The 24,095-nt window shown below is 43.0% G+C and overlaps 2 protein-coding genes across 3 annotated transcripts in view; one reads left to right on the top strand and one right to left on the bottom strand.

Moving 5' to 3' along the window:
• LOC102182036 (protein CutA homolog) overlaps positions 1-2,361 on the bottom strand; it is a 19,586-nt gene extending 17,225 nt beyond the window's left edge. For both annotated transcript variants that reach the window (XR_001918485.1, XR_310249.3), the window contains exon 1: positions 9-2,361. The gene's annotated coding sequence lies outside the window, so the exon portion shown is untranslated. The remainder of the gene's footprint in view (positions 1-8) is intronic.
• Positions 2,354-24,095, top strand: PSMD5 (proteasome 26S subunit, non-ATPase 5). The gene is made up of 10 exons (XM_005684357.3): positions 2,354-2,630; positions 10,419-10,563; positions 11,581-11,694; positions 12,131-12,259; positions 13,785-13,894; positions 17,379-17,521; positions 18,264-18,455; positions 20,026-20,135; positions 20,542-20,682; positions 23,252-24,095. Exons 1-10 carry the CDS (start codon positions 2,458-2,460, stop codon positions 23,507-23,509), a joined length of 1,515 nt encoding a protein of 504 aa, XP_005684414.2. The 5' UTR covers positions 2,354-2,457; the 3' UTR covers positions 23,510-24,095.

Genomic DNA, 24,095 nt, shown 5'->3' with positions numbered 1-24,095 from the left:
CATTTTACCTTAGATCCTGAGATGATGTCCCAGAATTTAGCACAGGTTCCTGCACAGATTATGTTCAATAAATATTTGTTCAACGACTAAATGATACAGGTGTGTGACTGGTGCTGACAAGGATGGTCAAGATGAAGGTGATGTTGGGGCAAAGGATGGCAAGGGATGAACTGCTATCTGGAAGAAACCACCTCTGGATTATCTTTTCCTTCAACTCAGGCACCTCTACTCTCTTCAGAGTCAATTCCAAGGTCCGATTCCAAATCTCCAATTCTGCATTTATGGCCTTGGCAGATCCTTCAGATCTAGTAAGAGCCTCAGTGCCCCTGCCTGATATCACAGGCTCTTCTGGAGGCATCTTGCCTTCTCTCTTTCTTTCCTCCTCCTTACTGGATTCAGAGGTGAACTCAGACTCTTCAGAGTCAGACTCTGTACCCATCTCTTTCATCCACAATACTGTATCTTCCTCCTCTTTCTTCAGCTCCTCTACTTTATTTTGAAAGTTGTTCCGCACCTCTTCTATAGGTATACAATTTATTGAAGTCTCTTTTTTAAGGGCCAAACCTCGATCCAGGAAAGAATCCATATCAGTCGCAGCATGGATGAGGTCTAACACCTGGTGTAGGACAGCATTGTTTCCTTAGGTTCATCTTTATCTCTGGTTCCAAAGATTTGCCTTCTTCCTCTCAAGGTACAGACATGTATCTATCATCTCAAGATGACACAGACTCTCTGTTACTGCCAAAGCCTGAAACTTAAAGTTTCATATTGATGAATTTAAAGCCCATCCAATTTGCAGACTATGATTTCTTTTTCAGCTTCTTCTTTAGCTCCAGGGAACATTCATAATCATTCATAACATCAGAGCAAAGCTTCCAGCAAGCTTTATCAAGAGCATCTGGTTTTTCTTATCATCCGTCACCTCTTTTATTATTACCATGTTTCTTTTAAAGTGAGCAAAGGATTTTTTTTTTTTTTCCCCAATGCCATGGGCAAAGTGGTCAAACATATGCTTGGTGTAATACCCCATGAATGCTTCAATTACACTCTGATCCAAAGGCTAAAGATAGCTAGTGCCTTCCAGACAAAGAAACATAGTAACAACGTACCGATGAGCAAGGAAAAATGAGTCTGGGTGATTGGGAACACTATTAGCGATACTCTGAAGGCAAGATTTGGGGGAGTTAAATAATTCCAGGCTCAAAGAATAAAACAATTATGGAGCCAATCCAAAATGAGGGTAGCTGTTAACGATAAGATTAGTGATCGCCAGAAAAACAAGAAAGCATATCTTTTTTCATAAAACAAGCGGAATTTGGGGTCTTCATAAAGCAGCAACGGGTTTATCATTTTGTCACCTGCGGCACTGGCACGAAATGTAAGGGAAATCCTGTCCTTAGCGTCCCCTAAGTTTCCCGGATTTCTGTCTTTTCCCCCAAAAGTACACAAAGGCAAGCACTTCCAAAGCAGGTTCATTTCCTTGATGGTGAAGACCTATTGAGGTTAAAGCCTCTAGCTCTGATCAGTTTCTAGAGTTGCTTGGAATACGTGGGTGGTGACTGGGTATTTAACGGATCTTCCATCAAACTCGAATTTCGCAGTCTATAGTAATTTTTAAACTCAAACCATCCCTTGCTCGCATGAAAACTCGTCTGGGTTGTCCTTGCCAGTGGTTTCCACCAGTTGCATGTAAACCTTTTTGGCCTGGCTGCAGACAGCCTTCCGCGATCGCCGCCCCCCTTCTTGCCCCCAATCCTTGACCCAAAAGATTAACTGAAGTTTCCATTTTCTCGACGTTTACATCCTTGGGAATGCACAGCACCTAGGAGCAGACGCGCGAAAAACTCTCCATGCTGCCCCGACGGCCTTCTCGTTTTGCCTAAGGGTGTGCACGGCCCCACGTCGGTGTTACTCACGCCTTCTTCCAGCTTCTCGAGAATTTTCATCTTCCCGAGGCCTGACCCTTCGCCTCCTCTTAATATGTGTCTGGCCGGGGAGCAGGATGTTCACGGCCTCCGCTCCGCCCTGTCGGCCTAAGCCTCCACCACAGCCTGCTTTTAGAGCCAGGGGGCCAATGGCAAGGCCGTTTAACCTTCGGTTGGTTCTCATTCTCACCACTCCGCTTGCCAGACACTGACCCAGCCTTCGCTCTCAGTGCGACAGAAGCAACCAGACCAGACACTCGGGCCCACAGAGCAGCACCCACGATGACGCACGGCTGCGACCCCGTAACTACCGGCGACCCTAGCGAGCCCCGGTCTCGCGAGGCTTGGCAGCTCCCGAACGCGCGCGGCCCGGCAGCTGAGCAATGCTATTGGTGCGGCCGGGGCGATTTGGGCTCAGCCAAACCTCAGGGAAGGGAGGCTGCGCCGGGCACATCTCGCGAGGCTCGAAGAAGCGCGCCGCGAACCAGGAGCGGGGCCGGCTGACTGGCGAACCCTGGCGGGAGGGGGCATCATGGCGGCCCAGGCGCTGGCGCTGCTGAGGGAGGTTTCGCGGCTGGAGGCGCCGCTGGAGGAGCTGCGCGCTCTGCAGTCGCTGCTGCAGTCGGTGCCGCTCAGCGAGCTCCGCGAGCAAGCGGCGGAACTGCGCCTTGGTCCGCTTTTCTCCCTGCTCAACGAGAACCATCGGTGAGAGGACCCTGCAGCTTGAGCGGGGGAGAATGACACCCCTAAGTATGGAGCCGGGGATCGGGGGTGGTGACGGGGGAGGCTTTTCCTAGTCTCAGTGAAGGCTGAATGTAGATGGAATTTCAGAGAGGAAGGATCCGGGGCTGAGAGGCAAGTGACGGGGTTCAAGTCCAGGCTCTGCGGTGTGCCCCTGGCGGTCGTTTGGACTCGCTGCCTTGATCCTTGAAATAGGAGGCGAAAGGCAAGGTTGCCCACCTATAGGAAGGGCTCCTCCAACACGTATCCAAGTCCTTGACTTTTTCTCTCCTCTTTAGAAGAGGTCCTATCCTGGCGGCTTGGTAGGCTCTGTCGATATTTTAAATTCACATACCCTTGATCCAGTAATTCTTGTTACAGAAATGTAACGTGCAGGTATACTCACACACAAAATGTACTGTATCTACAGGTTTATTCACCACAGAAGTTGACAGCAGAAAGCAAACAACTAGGAGCAACCTGAATATCTATTAAAAGGAGATGCTTAAATTATGACATATGACTATGGAACAATATGCAGCTGTTAGAAAAATTGAGTAGATATATCTATCTCTCTGTGTATATGGACATAGATCTTTAATATATATTGGTGAATGAAAAAATGTTGGAGTTTATAATCCCATTATATGTAATTTAAAAAAAAGAATTACAACCCTCTCATACCCACACGAACACTGGCCAATGCAACATTAGAAATACCGGAAAGGTACGTCAGAAGCTATTAATATGGAAATGGAACTTAGCATGGTAGGATGGCATTTTACTTTTCATTTTATTTACATCTGTATTTTATTTTTAAATGCTTTGTATTTGATCATCTGATAACCTAAAACACTTTTAAAATGTTTGTGATCCAGAAATTTAAAAGCGACCTTCCTTCTTGAAAAGATAATGAATCACTGAGTTAAGACTGGATGATTTCAGAGGACTTTTTTGGCTCTGACCTTCTAAGAGTTCTCTCTTTTTCATTTGTGTTATCCCTTCTTTAATTCTGTTAGTCAACATTATTTAGACCTGCTTATTAAATCCCTCTTATATGTCCATTTTATTTCAGGCCCTCATTTTCTCCCTCTTGCTAGACCTGTTGCATTGGTTTAATTTCTCATTATCCCTGAGTTTACTTTTCCAGTGTGTTCTTCCAGCGATGCAACCACGGTGAACTTCTCAGGTTGTTTGGCTCCCGGCTTCTCCATGGTCTCCCAGGGCCTTGGGTGTGAAAGTGAGACTCACCAGTCTGGCATTCGGACCCGTACAGTTGATTTTCACCCTGCTTTTCCAGCCTCATCTCTCTTCTCCACTCTACACGTATTTCATCTGCTCCAGCTACCATGTGGCGCTAATTACTTTTCCTTAAGCATGACTTGGCACTTTTCTAACTGGTTATGCCAGTCGTACTAACTGAAATACCTTCTTTCCTTCTCTCCAAATCTGTCATCTTTTAAGGCCCAGATGAAGTGTGTTCCCCTCCAAAAAGTTTTTCTTGGTCACTCCAGTTGTAGAGACAGATCTCAGATCTCCTTAAGGACATTATGGTTATTTCTCTTAGTGATCCTTGACATTTTTGCCTTATGTTGTAATTCCATATGTGTTTCATTCTAGTTTGTAAATTCTTTGACGACAGGGGCCATGTTTTGTTCATCTCTGCATCCCTCCTAGGGTGCAGCACATAATATGATAGATGCCAAATAAAAGATGCATAGCTTTTAGACAGCCCAACTAATCCAGCCACTTTATATTGTACATGAAGAGACTTTCAGTGGCTACACCATAAGTTAACACCAGGAATGCAATTGGGACTGAAATGAAGTGGAGTTTGAAGAATAAGGTCCGTGGGGGAGGCAGTTCGCTTCCTGGAAGAAGGAGCAGTACTCTAGAAAACAGTGTCACTGGAAATTTAAAGACAGGGTAGTAGATACCAACTTGTGGGAATAACTCTGTATATTGAATTGGCAATCTCTAGATATTTTTCTGTTTCTCTGGGCTATATATTGGTTCAGGATCTTTTCCCAGTTCAGTTCAGTTGCTCAGTCATGTCTGACTCTTTACGACACCATGGACTGCAGCACACTAGGCTTCCCTGTCCATCACCAACTCCCGGGGCTTGTTCAGACTCATGTCCATCGCGTTGGTGATGCCATCCAGCCATCTCATCCTCTGTCGTCCCCTTCTCCTCCCACCTTCAATCTTTCCCAGCATCAGGGTCTTTTCCAGTGAGTCAGTTCTTCGTATCAGGTGGCCCAAAGAGTAGAGCTTCAGCATCAGTCCTTCCAGTGAATATTTAGGACGGATTTCCTTTAGGATGGACTGGTTGGATCTCCATGCAATCCAAGGGACTCTTAAGAGTATCCTTCAACACCACAGTTCAAAAGCATCAATTCTTTGGTGCTCAGCTTTTTTTATAGTCCAACTCTCACATTCATACATGACTGCTGGAAAAACCGTAGCTTTGACTAGATGGACTTTTGTCGCCAAACTAATGTCTCTGGTTTTTAATATGCTGTCTAGGTTGGTCATAGCTTTTCTTCCAAGGAGCAAGTATCTTAATTTCATGAGTGCAGTCACCATCTGCAGTGATTCTGGAGCCCAAGAAAATAAAGTCTGTCACTGTTTCCACTGTTTCCCCATCTATTTGCCATGAAGTGATGGGACCAGATGCCGTGATCTTAGTTTTCTGAATGTTGAGTTTTAAGCCAACTTTTTCACTCTCCTCTTTCACTTTCATCAACAGGTTCTTTAGTTCCTCTTCGCTTTCTGCCATAAGGGTGGTGTCATCTGCATGTCTGAGGTGATGGATATTTCTCCCTGCAATCTTGATTCCAGTTTGTGCTTGTGCTTCAGCCAGGTATTTCTCATGATGTACTCGGCTTGTACTCATCTCGTACTCTAGCAAAGAAATGCTCAAAATTCTCTAAGCCAGGCTTCAACAGTACGTGAACCATGAACTTCAGATGTTCAAGCTGCATTTAGAAAATGCAGAGGAACCAGAGATCAAATTGCCAACATCTGCTGGATCATCAAAAAAGCAAGAGAGTTCCAGAAAAACATCTACTTCTGCCTTATTGACTATGCCAAAGCCTTTGACTGTGTGGATCACAACAAACTGTGGAAAATTCTTGAAGAGATGGCAATACCAGACTACCTGACCTGCCTCCTGAGAAATCTTGACCTGCAGGTCAAGAGGCAACAGTTAGAACTGGACATGAAACAACAGACTGGTTCTAAACTAGGAAACGAGTACATCAAGGCTATATATTGTCACCCTGCTTATTTAACTTACATGCAGAGTACATCAGGAGAAACGCTGGACTGGAAGAAGCACAAGCTGAAATCAAGATTGCTGGGAGAAATATCAATAACCTCAGATATGCAGATGATACCACCCTTATGGCAGAAAGCGAAGAGGAACTAAAGAGCCTCTTGATGAAAATGAAAGAGGAGAGTGAAAAAGCTGGCTTAAAGCTCAACGTTCAGAAAACGAAGATCATGGCATCCGGTCCCATCGCTTCATGGCAAATAGATGAGGAAACAATGGAAATAGTGACAGACTATATTGGGAGGGCTCCAAAATCACTGTAGATGGTGGCTATAGCCATGAAATTAAAAGACCCTTGCTTTTGGAAGAAAAGCTATGACCAACCTAGACAGCATATTAAAAACCAGAGACATTACTTTGCTGACTAAGGTCCGTCTAGTCAAGGCTGTGGTTTTTCCAGTAGTCGTGTATGGATGTGAGAGTTGGACTATAAAGAAAGCTGAGCACTGAAGAATTGATGCTTTTGAACTGTGGTATTGGAGAAGTCTCTTGAGAGTCCCTTGGACTGCAAGCAGATCCAACCAATCCATCCTAAAGGAAATCAGTCCAGAATATTCACTGGAAGGACGATGCTGAAGCCGAAACTCCAATATTTTGGCTACTTGATGCAAAGAACTGATTCATTGGAAAAGACCCTGATGCTGGAAAAGATTGAAGGCATCAGGAGAAGGGGACAACAGAGGATGAGGTGGTTGGATGACATCACGGAGTCAATGGACATGAGTTTGAGAAAGCTCCGGGAGTTGGTGATAGATAGGGAAGCCTAGTGTGCTGCAGTCCATGGGGTTCCAAAGAGTTGGACACAACTGAGCAACTGAACTGAACTCTGCATGTAAGTTAAATAAGCAGGGTGACAGTATACAGCCTTGTCACACTCCTTTCCCGATTTTGAACGAGTCGGTTGTTCCATGTCCGGTTCCACAGGTAAGGTGCTCTGGTATTCCCATCTCTCTAAGAATTTTCCATAGCTGCTTGTGATCCACACGGTCAAAGGCTTAATCACAGAAACCTATAGCCATTGGCAGTCACTCTACTTCCCCCCCTCATCCCTCCTCCAGCCCTGGCAAGCAGGGTCTGTGAACATTGGTGTACAGTTATTGTGTGGACATACGTTTTGACTTATCTTGAGAATAAAAAAATTAACTACTCTCTTGGGCTTGATTGTGCAAAGTGCAGTCAGTAAGTTAAAAGGATATGTTCATTTGCTTTGAATTGCTGTGTGTTGCTGAGCTCAGTCATGTCGGACTCTTTGCGACCCCAAGGACTCTAGCCTTCTAGGCTCCCCTGTCCATGGAATTTTCCAGGCAAGAAAATTGGAGCAGGTCTCCCTTTCCTTCTCCAGGGGATCTTCCCGACCCAGGGACTGAACCCGTGTCTCTTGCGTGCCATGCATTGGCAGGCAGACTCTGTGCCGCCTGTGGAGCCGTGTGTTAGTATATTGCTTAGTTCCCTGTTACACAGGCACAGTTTAACGATATACTCGTGTTAGTAGTATATGAGTGCCCATTTATTTGTATGGCCTATTAAGAGACAAGGAAATGACTCGTGAAACACCTCTATCTGCATCTGGTAGTCATCAAGTTCTGCTTAATTTGCCTCCTTAATAGCTCTTGAATCTTTTCCCTCTTCTCCTTTCTCACTGTTACTTCCTCCTCTTTGCTCCTTTATCACCTCTCACCATCAAGTAACTTCTAACTGAAAGTTTTTCCTCTAAAACCGATGCAGTGATTTCTACAAGTCAGATGTCATTGTGTTCCTTCTCTGCTTTAAAACCACTTAATGGCTTTCCGTTGCTTTCTAGGAAAAGGCTAAATTCCGTAGCAGGACGTGAAAGACCCCTCAGAGCCCAGCTTCTGTGTGTCCTTCCTGTTGCACTTTTGTCGTTCATCCTTCTCCCCACTTCTCCCCACTTCTCCCCCACCCCATCATCCCAAGTGACCTGTGGTTCCTTGAATGCACAACACCGTCTCGTTCCTTTGTGTGTTCCTTTGTGCTCATACCCCCTTTGCCTGGAACACTTCTCTTAGATAACTCCCATGTTTTCTTTCCTTTTTTTTTTTTTTTTTTTTAACGCAGCATTGAGACATAGTTTATTAATGCAGTTTCCCCCACAGCAGGACACAGAAAGAGAAATTGGTAAAACAGTCACATTAAAAAATTATGACTCTTACATCTGATCTTTATGAATACACAGAAAAGAAACCGTCCTCTTGAGTCGTCCTTGGGCCATGTTGAGGCAGAGATGCAAAGAATTTTTTCCCTTCCAAAGCCTCACAACATTTGCACACATGGTGGGAACAAACTGAAAGCTATATTCCATCCACATTTAGGGGATTTTTAAAGGTGTTTATGAAAAGAACCCAGGTGAGATTTTGAGCAGTTCTTCCAGTTATGTTTTGCAATATACTTCAGTCTTTTGTTTTTAGAGAATATACAAAATTGAAATCTGCCTGAATTCCCTTTGGGGAAAAATTATAGTAGGTGCTGAACTGGTTATAAATGGAACTTCCCTAGAACCTGGAGGTGGAAAGGAGCTTGAAAAGTGAAAAGTGTTAGTTGCTCAGTTGTGTCTGACTCTTTGTGACCCAACAGACTGTAGCTGGATAGGCTCCTCTGTCCAAGGGATTCTCCAGGCAAGAATACTGGAGTGGGTTGCCATTCCCTTATCCAGGGGATCTTCCTGACCCAGGGATTGAACCCAGGTCTCCTGCATTGTAGGAAGACTCTCTGCTGTCTGAGCCACCTGGGAAGCTGGGAAGGAGCTTACCAACCACCTAATCCAGTGTTATGCCTAGGGTAGACTATGCTGCACTGATGAGTTATTAACTCTGTTTAGAGGGTCAGGACTAACATTGGGAGTAGAGGAAGAGGAGGAATAGAATAAAATTGAATTGCATCTAAAAGTGTGTTGTATAGACTGTTTTGTGAAAGTTTTGTTTCACTTGTGTGTTTGTGTGCGTGTGCATGCATCCTGGGTTACAACATAAAGTGTGTCTTACTTGGCATGGTCCACGGCAATTGGGTAGCTCAGAAGGTGCACAGTTCCACAGCTCACTGCTCCCTGGGGCTGATGAGCCATTAAGAAATAGAATCACAGCCTCCCTGTGTAAAAGATGGGGTTTCATGTGACAACACATACAAGGGCATGTTGTTAGTCGCTCAGTTGTGTCTGACTCTTCGTGACCCCTAGACTGTAGCCCGCCATGCTCCTCTGTCCATGGGATTTTCCAGGCAAGAATACTGGAGTGGGTTGCCATTTGGTTCTGGTGAAAAACATTGTGAAGTTGCCAATCTAATCTAACACCCCTTGTTCCAGGTAAGATACCTGGAGTCAGAGAGGGGAAATGACTTTCCCAAGTCCATGACTCATAAACAGCCTTCCTCTCTGGGCTTACAGTATCCTTTCCATTTGACATTAATGATCAAAGCATGCTTGGAGGTGGGTGTCAATTCTTGCCCTGTGGTTTCCATGCCACTTTGGCAGCTGACATTCGATTCCTTCCTGGAGCAATTCCTGTGCTTTTGGATCGGCTGGACTCCCCTCTCCTTTCATACTCCTGCCAACCTTGCACCACCCAGGATCAGTGGTTCCCTAGGATGGGGCAGGTGTGTGGAGGGATAAATAATCTGTGCCCAGGCTTAGATGACCATGTTTTCTTAAAGTATCATTTAGGTGTTACCCTCTGGGAAGCCTTCCCTGAATCCCATCTTCTTTTCTGAGCTCCTTCAGCTTTCAGCCCTAACCTGTAGCCTTTGTCTACCTGGATTATAGTTGCCTATTTTTCTGTGTCTTCCATTAAATGAGCTCCTTGAGATCAGAGAACATATCTTATCCTTAGAGAGTATATATATTATATATGTATATATATCTTCCTAGAAATCCCATGGATAGAGGAGCCTGGTGGGCTTCCGTCTATGGAGTCGCACAGAGTCGGACACAACTGATGCGACTTAGCAGCAGCAGCAGCACAGACATGGTACATAACAGATACTTAGTAAATGTTGAATAAATTAGTAGAAGTGGTCTTTCAAAGGGAAATCTCTGTGCGGAGGAGAGCCTTATTAAGCTTGGTGTCAGATATTAAGGTTGTTCACTTCAGCTCAATCGCTTAGTCGTGTTCGACTCTGTGACCCCATGGACTGCAGCACACCAGGCCTCCCTGTCCATGGCCAACTCCCGGAGCTTGCTCAGACTCGTGTCCATTGAGTTGGTGATGCCCTCCAACCATCTCATCCTCTGTCATCCCCTTCTCCTCCTGCAAGCTTTCCCAGCATCAGGGTGTTTTCCAGTGTCAGGTCTTCACATCAGGTGGCCACAGGATTGGAGCTTCAGCATCAGTCCTTCCAGTGAATGTTCAGGACTTATTTCCTTTAGGATTAGGTTGTCTCTTCCTACCTGGTGGGACAGGAATTGATGGGATCTATGGTGTCTCCTCTAGGGAACAGACTACTTTGTGTGTATCCATCCTGGAGAGATTACTGCAAGCTTTGGAGCCAGTTGATGTGGCCCGGAACCTCAGGGTTGACCTGCAGAGGGGACTGACTCACCCTAATGATTCTGTAAAAATCCTCACTCTGTCCCAGGTATGAATATCTTACTAGCACGTAATGGAATCAGCGTTTAGTGACCATCTGCCCTGGGCCAGGCTCTGTGCTGGGTGCTAGAGAGAGAGAGAGGTGGAGAAGATGCATGCTCTCTCTGTCTGTAAGAATTATCCAGTCTAGTGTGTATAGCTAAGTATAACTGGGGAATGCAAGCTGAAGTAAGAAGTTCCAATAAGTACCATCTGAATCAGTTTTTCATCAAATACGGAGTTGCTTTTGTCAGACATTTTGCCATATGATGTTAGTATATGGTAAAATGCCTGATACAAAAGTTGTTAAATAAAGCCTATTTCTTTCCTCCAAGGAGCCCCAAGTCTAAAAAAAAAGATTTCCATGGTAAGTCTTATTATAGTGGCACAAATGAAGTGCTATTATAAAGGTCACAATTCCAACAAATTGACAGTAACTCTTACCAGCCTGGTAACCAAAATGCTACTGTTCGGGTGAAGAGCTGCTGCTGAGGATTATCATGAAGGGACAGAAGCTGAGCAGTTAGTTTTCCAAGAGATGTTCAGTTACTGTTTTTTCTTTTCTCCTCTAAAGTATTTATTCAGGAAAAGGGGAAGGTATCAAGTTACCCATTAACCATTTCCTTGCAGACACTCTGGCTTTACCTATTTAAGTTTCATTTAATCTTTATTATGATCCTGCAGCTAAGTATTGCATTCCTATTTGACGGACAAAAAGTTAGGCCCAAGAAGTTAATCTGCTCTTGCAGTTAACCACTGAAAGCTGACAGAAGGTGGATTTGTGCTGTGTTTGCTCACTGAGGTGTCTCAAACCTTAACTTGCCTGCTTTGTTTTTCTCTTTCAAAGACGTGACTGTGCCATCTGTGTGTTTGACTTTAATGAATCTGAGTCATTTGTAATTTTTAATGACTCATGGCTATAGTCAGTAACTCCTAAAATAACTGTACACTAAGGAAATTTGACTGTCATGTGTTTCCATGTTGCCCTGCCTTGGAAGAGTATTTCTGATTGTTTTTTTCCTTTCAGGTTGGAAGGATTGTTGAAAATTCTGATGCTGTTACTGAGATTCTAAATAATGCTGAATTACTGAAACAAATTGTTTATTGTATTGGTGGAGAGAATCTGTCTGTAGCTAAAACGGTGAGTCAGCTACAACCATCACCTAAACATGCAGTGACGATGTCCTAAAAAACAGAAAGGCCTTCTGGATTGAGACGTGAAGGTTTAGAATTAATGATTTGTGTAATTGAATTTGCAACCTCATATCGATGGGATCAAATAAATAAATGGTTGTCAAAAAAAAAAAAGCTAGTAAACCCCTTTTATTTTCTAGAATACACATGTCTAAATTATGCATCATAGAGCTTACATAAGTTGGGTTGCTTGATAAGAAACTTTCTATTTTCTATTGAAAATACAGTGTATCTTTTCCAATTGTAAGTAATTATACGTAAAATGTAGCGAATGCTTTTTGGATAAGGTGCATTCCGTACACTAATTCTCACTTCAGTCTTAGGAAGTAGAAAATATGGTTTGGCATTTTGACTACTTAATAGATATTTTCTTTCCTTATAAGGCCATTAAATCCCTGTCAAAAATATCACTGACCCAAGCTGGACTGGAGGCTTTATTTGAAAGTAATCTGCTGGATGATTTGAAAAGTGTCATGAAAACAAATGACATTGTTCGGTATAGAGTCTATGAGGTAAGACTAAAAGCATACTCTCTGGTGCCTGTAATTCAGAATGCAGTAAGGCTTACATAAAAAGGCAAGATGGCTCATTTGACATGTATTTATTGAGTGTATAGTCTATGTTGGGCCCTATACTAGTCGCTAACAATGTAGAGATGAACTCCCAGCCTAGTGTGTGAGACAGTCATATGAAAAATGTTTATATCACCTGCAGTGTTGGAGACCTGGGTTCTGTCCCTGGGTTGGGAAGATCCCCTGGAGAAGGGAAAGGCTACCCACTCCAATATTCTGGCCTGGAGAATTCCATGGACTGTATAGTCCATGAGTCACAAAGAGTTGGGCTCGACTGAGCGTCTTTCCCTAAGCACTACTGCTATAATAGAGGAGATAAAAAATTAGCATAGTAGTGCTAGTAAGAAGCAGCTCTGTACCGAGCAGTGTGCTGAATCCTCTCATCTGTGCTGTCTTCAGTTCTCACAGTGAATCCTGTACTTCATTATCATTAATCTCACTGTTAATGGAGTCATTTACCCAAGACCATTCAGTTAGTAGACTGTGTATTCAAAATGAACCTTCTATAGCCTAGTTCCCTCTTCAGAACAGTCTGAAGGGGGAATTACGTTGCGTGTCTTAACGTGAGAATCTTCGTTTTCCTTCTGTTTATATAGCCGTTTCTTCTTGATGTCCTGAGTCCTTAACCTCTATTGAGCTTTGAATTGTTGGGATTTGCGAAGGCAAGCTAGGCCGTGCTCATGTTCAAAACAAACCCCTGATTCTCTCCATTCACCTCATACCCCTAAAGGGACACAGCAGCAACAAATGGACCCTGGCTCACAGCCCACACAGCTGGACATTGGACCTCCAGCTCATTCTCTGAGGCCATCTCCTCCCTACCACGTATCCATTCAGTCATCACACTGCGTCGGTTTTAGTCAGACTCACGCGCTTCTCTTCCTTGGTGTAGCTGCCACAGCCCCGGCCTTAAGCCGCCAGTGCCTCTCCCCTGGAGTGCTGGGTTCTCCCCCTGACGGGTCTGCCAGCTTGCTTTGGCGCTGCTCGTCTGTTGCCGCGCGCAGTCAGGATGACCTTCTGAAGGCGGAATCCGATTCTGCCATTCCTCTGCCTAAGATCCTTGGTGCTCCAGGCCTCTGAGCAAGCGCTCAGAACACACTTTTGAAATGAGTAACTGAACTACTGACGCATACAGTACATGGATGAAGGAGTGATTTTTACAGTCTGTTTGTTGTTGCCGACAGGGGCTTTTGTCCCAATTAATGGTTTCTTTTTGAAAAAGTCAAGATATGCCCAGGTATATGGAGTGTTTCTGTGCCAGAGTAGTTTCTTATGAGTTCAACAAAGTTGTCCTGCTTGTGGAGACAAATTACGGATTTTTAAAAATTCAGTTATATCAAGTACATATGTAATTTGTACCAGTATATAATACACTTCCTAGTCCTGCGTTTAACTTAAAATGCCATCTAACAAACAAGTTTGGTGCTCTTTTCACCTTTCTGCTTTTTCTATTCTTTTCTCTCAGCTAATTGTGGAGATTTCTTCCGTGTCACCAGAATCTTTGAACTACTGTACCACCAGTGGGTTGGTAACCCAGCTCCTCCGAGAACTGACTGGTGAGGATGTGCTGGTCAGGTACGTTGATGGAGAAAGTTCTTAAAGCAAAATGTCTTCTGGAGAGCCAGGAGACAACCCAAGGACTAGCATGACCTCCCCTGCCTGGATCCTATGCTCAGGTTGCAATATCCAGACCGATGTATGTCCTGAAGAAGGGGCATTTAGAACACGGCTCACCGTACGTGATCACAACATACTGGAACTTAGTAAAGCCCTTCATGACAGTTTAGCTCCTTTTGAATAACTGTTCCCTGTCCTTAGGCCTGTGTGCGCTTTAGAAGGTGCCAACCACATGGTAACTGTTGTTTTGTATTGCTTAACATGTTAGCATGCACATGGAGGGGTGTGTGTGTGTGTGTGTGTGTGTGTGTGTGTGTGCGCGTGTGCGCGTGTGTGCACACGCGCGCATATATGGTGGTTTAATCGCTAAGCTGTGTCCGACTCTTTTGTGACCCCATGGACTATAGCCTTCCAGTCCCCTCTGTCCATGGAATTTCCCAGGTAAGAACACTGGAGTGGGTTGCCATTTCCTTCTCCAGGGGATCTTCCTGACTCAGGGGTTGAGCCTGAGTTCCCTACATTGATGAGTGAATTCTTAACCACTGAGCCACCAGGGAAAGTAAAGTGAGAGTCACTCAGTTGTGTCTGACTCTTGGTAACCCCATGGACTGTAGCCCACTAGGCTTCTCTGTCCATTGAATTCTCCAGACAAAAATATTGGAGTGGGTAGCCACATCTTTCTCCAGGGATCTTCCTGACCCAGGGATCAAACCCAGATTTTTTGCGTTGCAGGTAGATTCTTTACTGTCTGAGCCACCAGGGAACCCCATTGCATATACGTATTTTTTTTTTTTCTTTGCTGTTTCTTTTGGCCATGCTGTGCAGCTTATGGAATCTTAGTTCCCTGATCAGGGATTGAACCCAGGCCCTAGGCTGTGAAAGCGCCGACTCTTAACTGCTGGACTAACAGAGAATTCCCGGCATGCATATGTTTTGACGTTGTTAAGTAATAGCACTACAGCATGACAGAATAAAACTTGGCCTCTTGAAAATGAGTGAGAGACTTGGTTTGCATGCATCTCTACTACTTAGTAGCTGTTTGACCTTAGATTATTGTAACCTTTCTGCACCTGAGTTTTCCTCATCTCCTTGATGACAACAACATGTATGCCAGCAAATTTGGAAAACTCAGCAGGGGCCACAGTACTGAAAAAGGTCATTTTTCATTCCAGTCCCAAAGAAAGGCAATGCCAAAGAATGCTCAAACTACCACACAATTGCACTCATCTCACACGCTAGCAAAGTAATGCCCCAAATTTTCCAAGCCAGGCTTCAGCAATACGTGAACTGTGAACTTCCTGATGTTCAAGCTGGTTTCAAAAAAGGCAGAGGAACCAGAGATCAAATTGCCAACATCTGCTGGATTGTCGAAAAAGCAAGAGAGTTCCAGAAAAACATCTATTTCTGCTTTATTGACTGTGCCAAAGCCTTTGACTGTGTGGATCACAGTAAACTGTGAAAAATTCTGAAAGGGATGGGAATACCAGACCACCTGACCTGCCTCTTGAGAAACCTGTATGCAGGTCAGGAAGCAGCAGTTAGAACTGGACATGGAACAACAGACTGGTTCCAAATAGGAAAAGGAGGACGTCAAGGCTGTATACTGTCACCCTGCTTCTTTAACTTCTATGCAGAGTACATCATGAGAAACGCTGGACAGGAGGAAACACAAGCTGGAATCAAGATTGCTGGGAGAAATATCAATAACCTCAGATATGCAGATGACACCACCCTCATGGCAGAAAGTGAAGAAGAACTAAAGAGCCTCTTGATGAAAGTGAAAGAGGAGAGTGAAAAAGTTGGCTTAAAACTCAACATTCAGAAAATGAAGATCATGGCATCTGGTCCCATCACTTCATGGCAAAAACATGGGGAAACAGCAGAAACAGTGGCTATTTGTTTGGGCTCCAAAATCACTGCAGATGGTGACTGCAGCCATGAAATTAAAAGGCACTTACTCCTTGGAAGGAAAGTTATGACCAACCTAGACAGCATATTAAAAAGCAGAGATATTACTTTGTCAGCAAAGGTCTGTCTAGTCAAAGCTATGGTTTTTCCAGTGGTCATGTATGGATGTGAGAGTTGGACTATAAAGAAAGCTGAGTGCTGAAGACTTGATGCTTTTGAACTGTGGTGTTGGAGAAGGCTCTTGAGAGTCCCTTGGACTGCAAGGAGATCCAACCAGTCCATCCTAAAGGAGATCAGTCCTGGGTGTTCATCAGAAGGACTGATGTTGAAGCTGAAACTCCAATACTTCGGCCACCTGATGTGAAGAGCTGACTCATTTGAAAAGACTCTTATGCTGGGAAAGATTGAGGGCAGGAGGAGAAGGGGACGCCAGAGGATGAGATGGTTGGATGGGATCACCGAGTGTGGGTAGACTCCAGGAGTTGGTGATGGATGGGGAGGCCTGGCGTGCTACAGTCCATGGGGTCGCAAAGAGTCGGACACGACTGAGCAACTGAACTGAACTGAGCTTGATGACAACTCTGTAAATGTTGTCATTTACAGCATTAAATGTGAATGACAACTCTGAAAATGAGGATTAAGTGAATTAACCATAGAGACCAGTACAATGGCTGATATAGGCTCTATATTGGGAAATGTTAATTCCAGTCTCTATTCCCAGCTCCCTACTCCTCCCTGAGTCCCCTTTGATATCTGCCAAGTGTTTCCTTGGATGTTCCACAGTTTACCAACACCTCCTCACTCCTAAACACTTGGTTTGTTTCAAATGTTTGCTGTTATAGGAGCACTATAGTTACCTTTGTGTACACAGAACTCTGTTTTCCTTTTCTTAAATGGTTTTCTGATTGTCTTCTGTTCTTTAACTGTGACTGAATTTGTTAAACTCACATGTATAAACCAGTCCTCAGTTAATGCTATCTCAAAACATTGGAGTTAGGTTGTTTCAGAGCTTTCATAATAAGGAAATTATTTTGTTAAGCTTTTTTAACTTAGTATCAGAGTCAGTGACATAGGAAAAAAACTTGCAAATAGTTAATATATCTTAGGATCAACTATAAAAATACTTGTTTTAGTTATATGAGGAAATTTTTTCACGGTTAGGCTTTAAATGATACCAAAGAATTATTTTTTAAATATGTGGTAGAAGTAATTGTGTTAAAAAAAAATAGTCATGTTTGACATTACAAGATAAAACATAGGTTTAGAAACTCTTTGAGAAGGGTTGTGTTATAATGGAAACAAGGCGCAGCCGTGGGGCTCGTATTAGAAGACCACGGTTTGAGTCATAACTGCCTCGGAAAACAGTACGATTGTGATTCTGGACAAGTTACAATTTTCTCATCCTTCTGTCCTCATCTGAAAAGGAGATCCAGGATCATTGACCTTTCACATTTGGTGGGAAGAATTAAATAAAATAATCTGTAGAAAAACAGTTTATAAACTGTCCGTCATATGCAAAACCTTGGCGTTTCAGAGCCACCTGTATAGAAATGGTGACATCGCTGGCCTGTACTCATCATGGACGACTGTACCTTGCTCAAGAAGGAGTCATTGATCAGATTTCTAACATAATCGTTGGGGCAGATGCAGACCCTTTCTCTAGCTTCTATTTGCCAGGTAAGAAATACTTGTGGAGTTGACAGTGTGTGTTTTGATTGAGAATTACTCTTTGACAGGGGAGGCCAAGAGTTGTTTTCTTTAGAGCCAGTTTCCTCGAGATGATGCCCATAGGCCCTTAATGAAGTGGAATCTTGCTGTGGGAGCCACGTGCTGTTGATTCTGATTTTCAAGAAATGTTGCTGTTTAGAGCATTAGGATGTTTCCCTTGACCCTCAGTCAAAAGAGTCATAAATAAAACTACTAGAATGACATTCACAGTATGTTTCACAGATTTGTCAAAGCTCGAGTTGAAATCTTTAATATGGAATTGTTCTAGTCATTCTGTTCTAGGACATGGTTGGTTACTTTTTCTTGAGCACTTTCAGAAATTGAAGGTTTATTGTAGAGAGCCTTGCTTATTTCATTGATGAACTTCTCTGTTTAAAATTTTCTTCCTGAAAATGACTCCAGACTTGCCTTGCTCTGATTCCATGAGTCCTCGTTCTCTTCTCCTTTTTGCTGATGACAGTGCTTCAGTGTTCAGACTCAGATCAGCTGACACCCTGGGGTCTCTGTTCCCTCAGGACCGCACAGATCCTTCAGTATCTTCTTGTGGCCTGTCTGGTTTCTGGGCAGCACAGCACCATAACCTTTCTCCCCTTTCTGGCCTGAAGGTTATTACTGTCCCGTGAAAATGTGGGGCCCACAATTTGTGTTGTCTTCTTTCTCTATTAAAATACACTCTTCTAAATATCTTCAGGGTTTGTGAAGTTCTTTGGAAACCTGGCCATAATGGATAGTCCTCAACAGATCTGTGAGCGTTATCCTATCTTTGTGGAAAAGGTCTTTGAAATGACAGAAAGTCAAGACCCCACCATGATTGGTGTAGCAGTGGACACAATTGGAATTCTGGGATCCAATGTTGAAGGAAAACAAGTTTTACAGAAAACAGGTTGGTATGACTTGTTTTGGTTTTCCTTAAGGCGCGCTCTCTCTCTCTCATTTTTTAAAAATAAGAATTAATTTGCTGCTATGCTTAACTTCATTGTAGAAGCTGGTTTTATAGGACAGTCTTCTTAGCATGACCTGTGACTAACCACTAAAAAGTCTCATAATAATTACTGAATTTTTTTTCTAACTTGACTGGATCAAACACTGTTTCCCTTCTACATCTTCTTAAATAGTATTCATGGTACAGAGACTGTAGTCTGGAGTCAGAAAGACCTGGCTTTATGTCCCAGTTCTAACATTGATGTAGCTTTTTCAGCTTCTTGTATTCACTTCACTGCTCTCGGCTTCATTTTCCTCATATATAAAAACAGCATAACAACTGTTAATATTTCTCAGGGTTGTTCGTATTTAATGAAAAGACACCTTTGTTTAATATTTATATGTCAAGGAAGGTAAACAAAAATATGTTATAAGATTTTATGCCAAGAGTGATACTTTTATGGCGCAACCATGGATATCTTGCAAGTACTGTGAATTCCGCACACCAAAAAAGATGCACAACACTGTTAAAACCCTTGTGAAATAGATGTTAAAAATTACTGATGTATGTGCTGTTGTGTTTCATAGCTAGTATCCATGTCATATGTCCTTTTCCAAGTGCTCGTACCTATAACATATAATCCTCTTACAGTAGTGCAAAGAACACACTAGTGTCACTCTCATCTTACAGATAAAGTAGCTGAAACTCAGAGAGGTTAAGAAAGTTTTTTAAGATCATTCAGATTGTGGGGCAGCTGCTACTCAAATCCAGGTCCATTGATCCCAGACCTCTACACTTTAACTTCTAGATGTTGTATTGCATATGAAATCTCATTGTTCACTTAACACCCATTAGGATGGCTATTGTGTTGTTGTTGTTTTTTAAACAAAATAACAAGGATGTGAAAAATGGGAATGCTTGTGCACATCTGGTGGGAATGTAAAATGGTGCAGCTGCTGTGGAAACACTGTGGTGGTTCCTCAGAAATTAAACACAGGATCACCATATGGTCCAGCAATGCCGCTTCCAGGTATATCGAGAGCAGGTTCTTACATAGACACACCTGTGTTCACTAATCGCATCATTCACAGTAACCACAAAGGGTAGAAACAAGTCATGATGAGTGAATGGATATACAAAATGTGGTATATATACATTCAGAGGAATATTATTCAGTCTTTTAAAGGAGTGTAATTCTGACGCATGCTATAACATGGGGGAACCTTGAAGATACAGTGCTACGTGGAATAAGCCAACACAAAAAGACAGATTCTGTATGATTCCACTTACACAGCGTACCTGGACGAGTCAGATTCACAGAGACAGAGAGTGGAATAGTGGTTACCAGGGGACGGGGGAAAAGGAAGTTGTTATTCAGTGAGTGCAGTTTGAGGTGGTGATAATGTTCTCTAGGTGGATGGGGTAATGGTTGCGCAACAGTGTGAATGTATCCTTTTAAAAATGGATAAATGATAAATTTTATGTGACGTGCATTTTACCACAATAAAAAGTATCTTGTTTTTCTTCAAAGGAACTCGCTTTGAACGCTTGCTCGTGAAAATAGGATATCAAGCAAAGAATGCCGCAACAGAGCTCAAAATCAGATGTTTGGATGCATTGTCATCTCTTTTTTATTTACCAGTAAGCGGTTTGGGAAGTTAACAAAGGACAATGGGATACTTGGGGGAGAATAAATCTGTATGATACTAGTTAACTTACTCTAAATTTTGACCAAATAAATGCCATCTTTCTCACTGTTAGTGAAAGAAGATATCCTTCTTTATATGACTAGTGACATTTTTTTTAAGTTAAAGGGGAATCATAGAGTATTAGAGCTGGAGAGGACCCTAGAGATTGCTTAATCAACCCCATCGAAACAAAACGAAAAAAGCAAGCCAAAACAAATCTGGGAGAAGTCAGGGCTATGCTTGGGGAAGAGTGCTCCAGACTTGGCAGAGACCACCCAGCTGGTAAATGGCAGGGTGTGATCAGAACCCAGGTTTCCTCGCTTCCTAGTGTCTTGAGATTTTCCTCTTGTCTCGTGTAGCCTGAGCAGCAGACTGACGACCTCCTGAGGATGGCGGAGTCCTGGTTTTCTTCTTTGTCTCGGGACCCACTGGAGCTCTTCCGTGGCATCAGTAACCAACCCTTTCCTGAGCTACACTGTGCCGCCTTAAAAGTGTTCACGGTAGGCAGCCTCTTCTTTTCCACGGGCCCTTCTGGGACTCTGCCCTCCAACACTTGAGTGCTTACAGTGAGCCCGCAAGTTTCTGCCCTCTGCTATTAGTGTAGACTAATGAAGGAGACAAATGTGTGAACAGATTGTTTTGGTGAAAGCTATTAGATGCCGTGGCAAATGTTTGGGGTACTCAGGGATCACAGTTAACTCCAGAGTCCTTACCTGCCATCAAGCAAGCCCTTACTGTCCTAGCGCTGGTCTTCCCGCAGCCTGATTTCCTGCTGTTCCCTTTTGGTCCTGGATGCTCTAGTAATGACGGGACTGCTCCGGTCATATCTCTGGACCGTCATGTATTCTCTGCAGGCAGCACTCTTCCCTGACTCTGCTTGTTAACTTCTATTCATTCTTCCAAGGGCTAGCTCAGATATCTTTTCAGCAAGCCTTGCCCAAACTCATAAGGTTGACTTCAGCAATGCTGACTTTCCTACTTTGCATTTCTTAATTTATTCAGCAAATATTTATTGAGCTTCTGTGTTAGGTTCTGGGGATGTAACAGTGAACAAAACAGACAAAGACCTTCCTTTCGTGCAGCTCCCTGTCTATGGAGGGACCAGGCAGCAAATATAATTATATAGTTAATTGTATAGTTACAGTTGTGGTGAGGGTTTTGCCTCTGTGTTCTATTTATTACACTTGTTGAAAATGTTTATTTGTTGACCTGTTAACAGAGTTTATTGAAAAATAGGAACCATAGCTGATTTAACTTTGTAGCTTCAGCACTTACTGTGGTTCCCTGGGCTGGTGGAAATGTAGTAATACGCCCTTTAGTAATCTTAATGGGATCTCAGGTAGCATGCTTGGCCTGGAGAGGGAAGGAACAGGAGAGGGGGTGGCCAGACAGGGAAGGCCTCCTCCGGGTTGTGATACAGTCTGCGTCCTGAAGGACACGGAATACCCGCCAACTTCAAGAAGGCGGTTTTTAGACTGTTTCACTCTTGTTAGCAGCCACTGTGATGGGCATTTTGGCTCCCGCACTGGTATTCTTGTTTTAGTTGCTAAGTCGCGCTTGGCTGTTTTATGACCCCATGGATTGTAACTCGCCAGGCTCCTCTGTCCATGGGGTTCTCCAGGCTAGAATACTGGAGTGGGTTGCCATTTCTTTCTCCAGGGGATCTTCCCCACCCAGGGATCTAACCCACATCTCCTCCACTGATGGGCTGACTCTTTACCGCTGAGCCACCTGGGAAGCCCAGTCTCTATATTGCTTTATTTTTTCCTACTCTTCTACCTTACATTCACTTACTCAGCCATAGTTGTAGAAACAATTTTTGATTTACTGGTTGGGGCAGCTGTTTTTATTTCAACCCCCCCCCCCATCCTCAAATATTGTTAAATAGGCAGATGTTTCTCACACTGTAAGGTTGTTGCGATGCAGAGTCTCAGTCAGCGGTTCTGGGATACAGCCTGAGAGCCTCAGTTTCTAACAAGTTCCCAGGTGATGCCGATGCTGATGGGCTGCAGAGCACATTTTGAAGGGAAGAGACAGGCTGTAAGCTTAATTGTTCCTTGTTAAAATATAGTACTAAGGTTTTAAAAAACATTTTTAATTATAAAAGTTGCTTATTCATTACTTGTAAATTTGGAAGAGATTGAGAAGTAGCAGGGTTCTGAGCACACAGCACACCTGTTTGGAGTGTTTCGTTTCAGTGCTGGCGTCAGCGTTGGTCTTAGTGTCTGTCTGTGTACTGGGGAAAACGTTCAGACACCGTCTTACCTTGCTACCTCGGCCTGACTCACTTCCCCTTCCTCGCTTTCTCAGTGTCTGCACTGCCATGAGTTCAGGGTTTACAAGCGCATGTGTGATTTCATACTTTTACTGTTTATGCATATATCCTTAAAATACAGTATTTCAAATATTCTTGAACTTTACAAATGGTATCATGCTCTTCATATCATCTGCAATTTGCTTTTTCTCTTTAGCATGTTTTTAAGATTTGTCTGTACTAAAAGAGGCGATTGGAAAGTCATCAGCATTTCATTGTGTAGCCGCAATGTGTCATTCTCCAGTAAATGAAGATTTAGATAGCATCTATCACAAATGATGCTACAATGAACATTCTCAAAAATACACTCTTGTGCACATGAATGAGCTTCTTTATGATAGTCTTTTCTTCTCTAGTCTTTAATTTTTCCATCGTTGAAATTATGCCATGTGTATAATTTGGATCTACTTTTTTCATATAACAGATTTACCTATCTTTATAAACATTATTCTTAATATATACTTTATTTTTAATTTTTTATTGCTATATACCATAATTTACTAACCCATCTTCCCACTACAAGGGATTTATAGTGTATCTTTCACACTGTAATGAGCATCTTTGTATACAGAACTTTTAAAAATATTTTGAGTATTTTCTTAAGTTAGAGTTTTAGGAGGAATTTACTTAGGTAAAAAGTAACATTTTTAAAGTTTGTGTTGCCAGATTTTTTTCTAAGGTTTGTGCCATTCCATTCACACACCTAACTTCTTAAGGCTCAGCGGAATTGTGTTCTTTTCCCCCTTCCATTTCAGGCCATTGCAAACCAACCCTGGGCTCAGAAACTTATGTTCAACAGTCCAGGTTTCGTAGAATATGTGATGGATCGGTCCGTGGAGCGTGACAAAGCTTCAAAGGACGCTAAGTATGAACTGGTGAAAGCACTTGCCAATTCCAAGACAATTGCAGAAATCTTCGGGAACCCGAATTATCTGAGGCTCAGAACTTACCTGAGTGAAGGTCCATACTACGTGAAGCCCATTTCCACAACAGCAGTGGAAGGAGCAGAGTGACTTCTTCCAGAGCCTAGACCGTGTACTGACCAAAATTTCTCCTAAGGCGTTTGCCTCCGTCTGTATTCTTCAAAACAAGAGACTGCCCTCACCCGCCCAGAGCTATCATGGAGTGTCTAACGCAATTTTATCACCCGCTTTTGTTGTCTTTCCGCGTTGAAACTCAATGTAAAACCAGGAAAGCAGGCAGACTTCGTCATAATCGAACCGGACGTTTCTCAGATTCCTTTCACTGCCTTAATCTCTGCAAGAAGATGGAAGTTTTGTTCTCCTCCCAAAGAAACTCCATGGGCTTACTCTCTTATTTTAAAATCCACTTTAACTAAAATGGAACCAAATTGTTTCTGAATTCTTTTCATCCCCACCCCCTCACCTTTTTTGGGTTTTTTTTTTTTTTGGAGGGGGGGGTCCTTTTCTCCCTTCTGATTCTACTTTCAAAGTCTTGGATATTTAATATTCTTTGAAAAACAAGTAATATGCAGTCTTAAAATTATGTTCCCTATACTAAGAATAAATACTTTTAATAAGATCTCTTGATTTTTTGTTACTATTATTCCTTTGAAAAATAGAAAATAAATCTTTTGAA

The sequence above is a fragment of the Capra hircus genome, chromosome 8, assembly GCF_001704415.2.
Source record: "Capra hircus breed San Clemente chromosome 8, ASM170441v1, whole genome shotgun sequence".
Classification (NCBI taxonomy): Eukaryota; Metazoa; Chordata; class Mammalia; order Artiodactyla; family Bovidae; genus Capra; species Capra hircus.
This window is presented reverse-complemented; position numbering and strand designations above follow the sequence as displayed.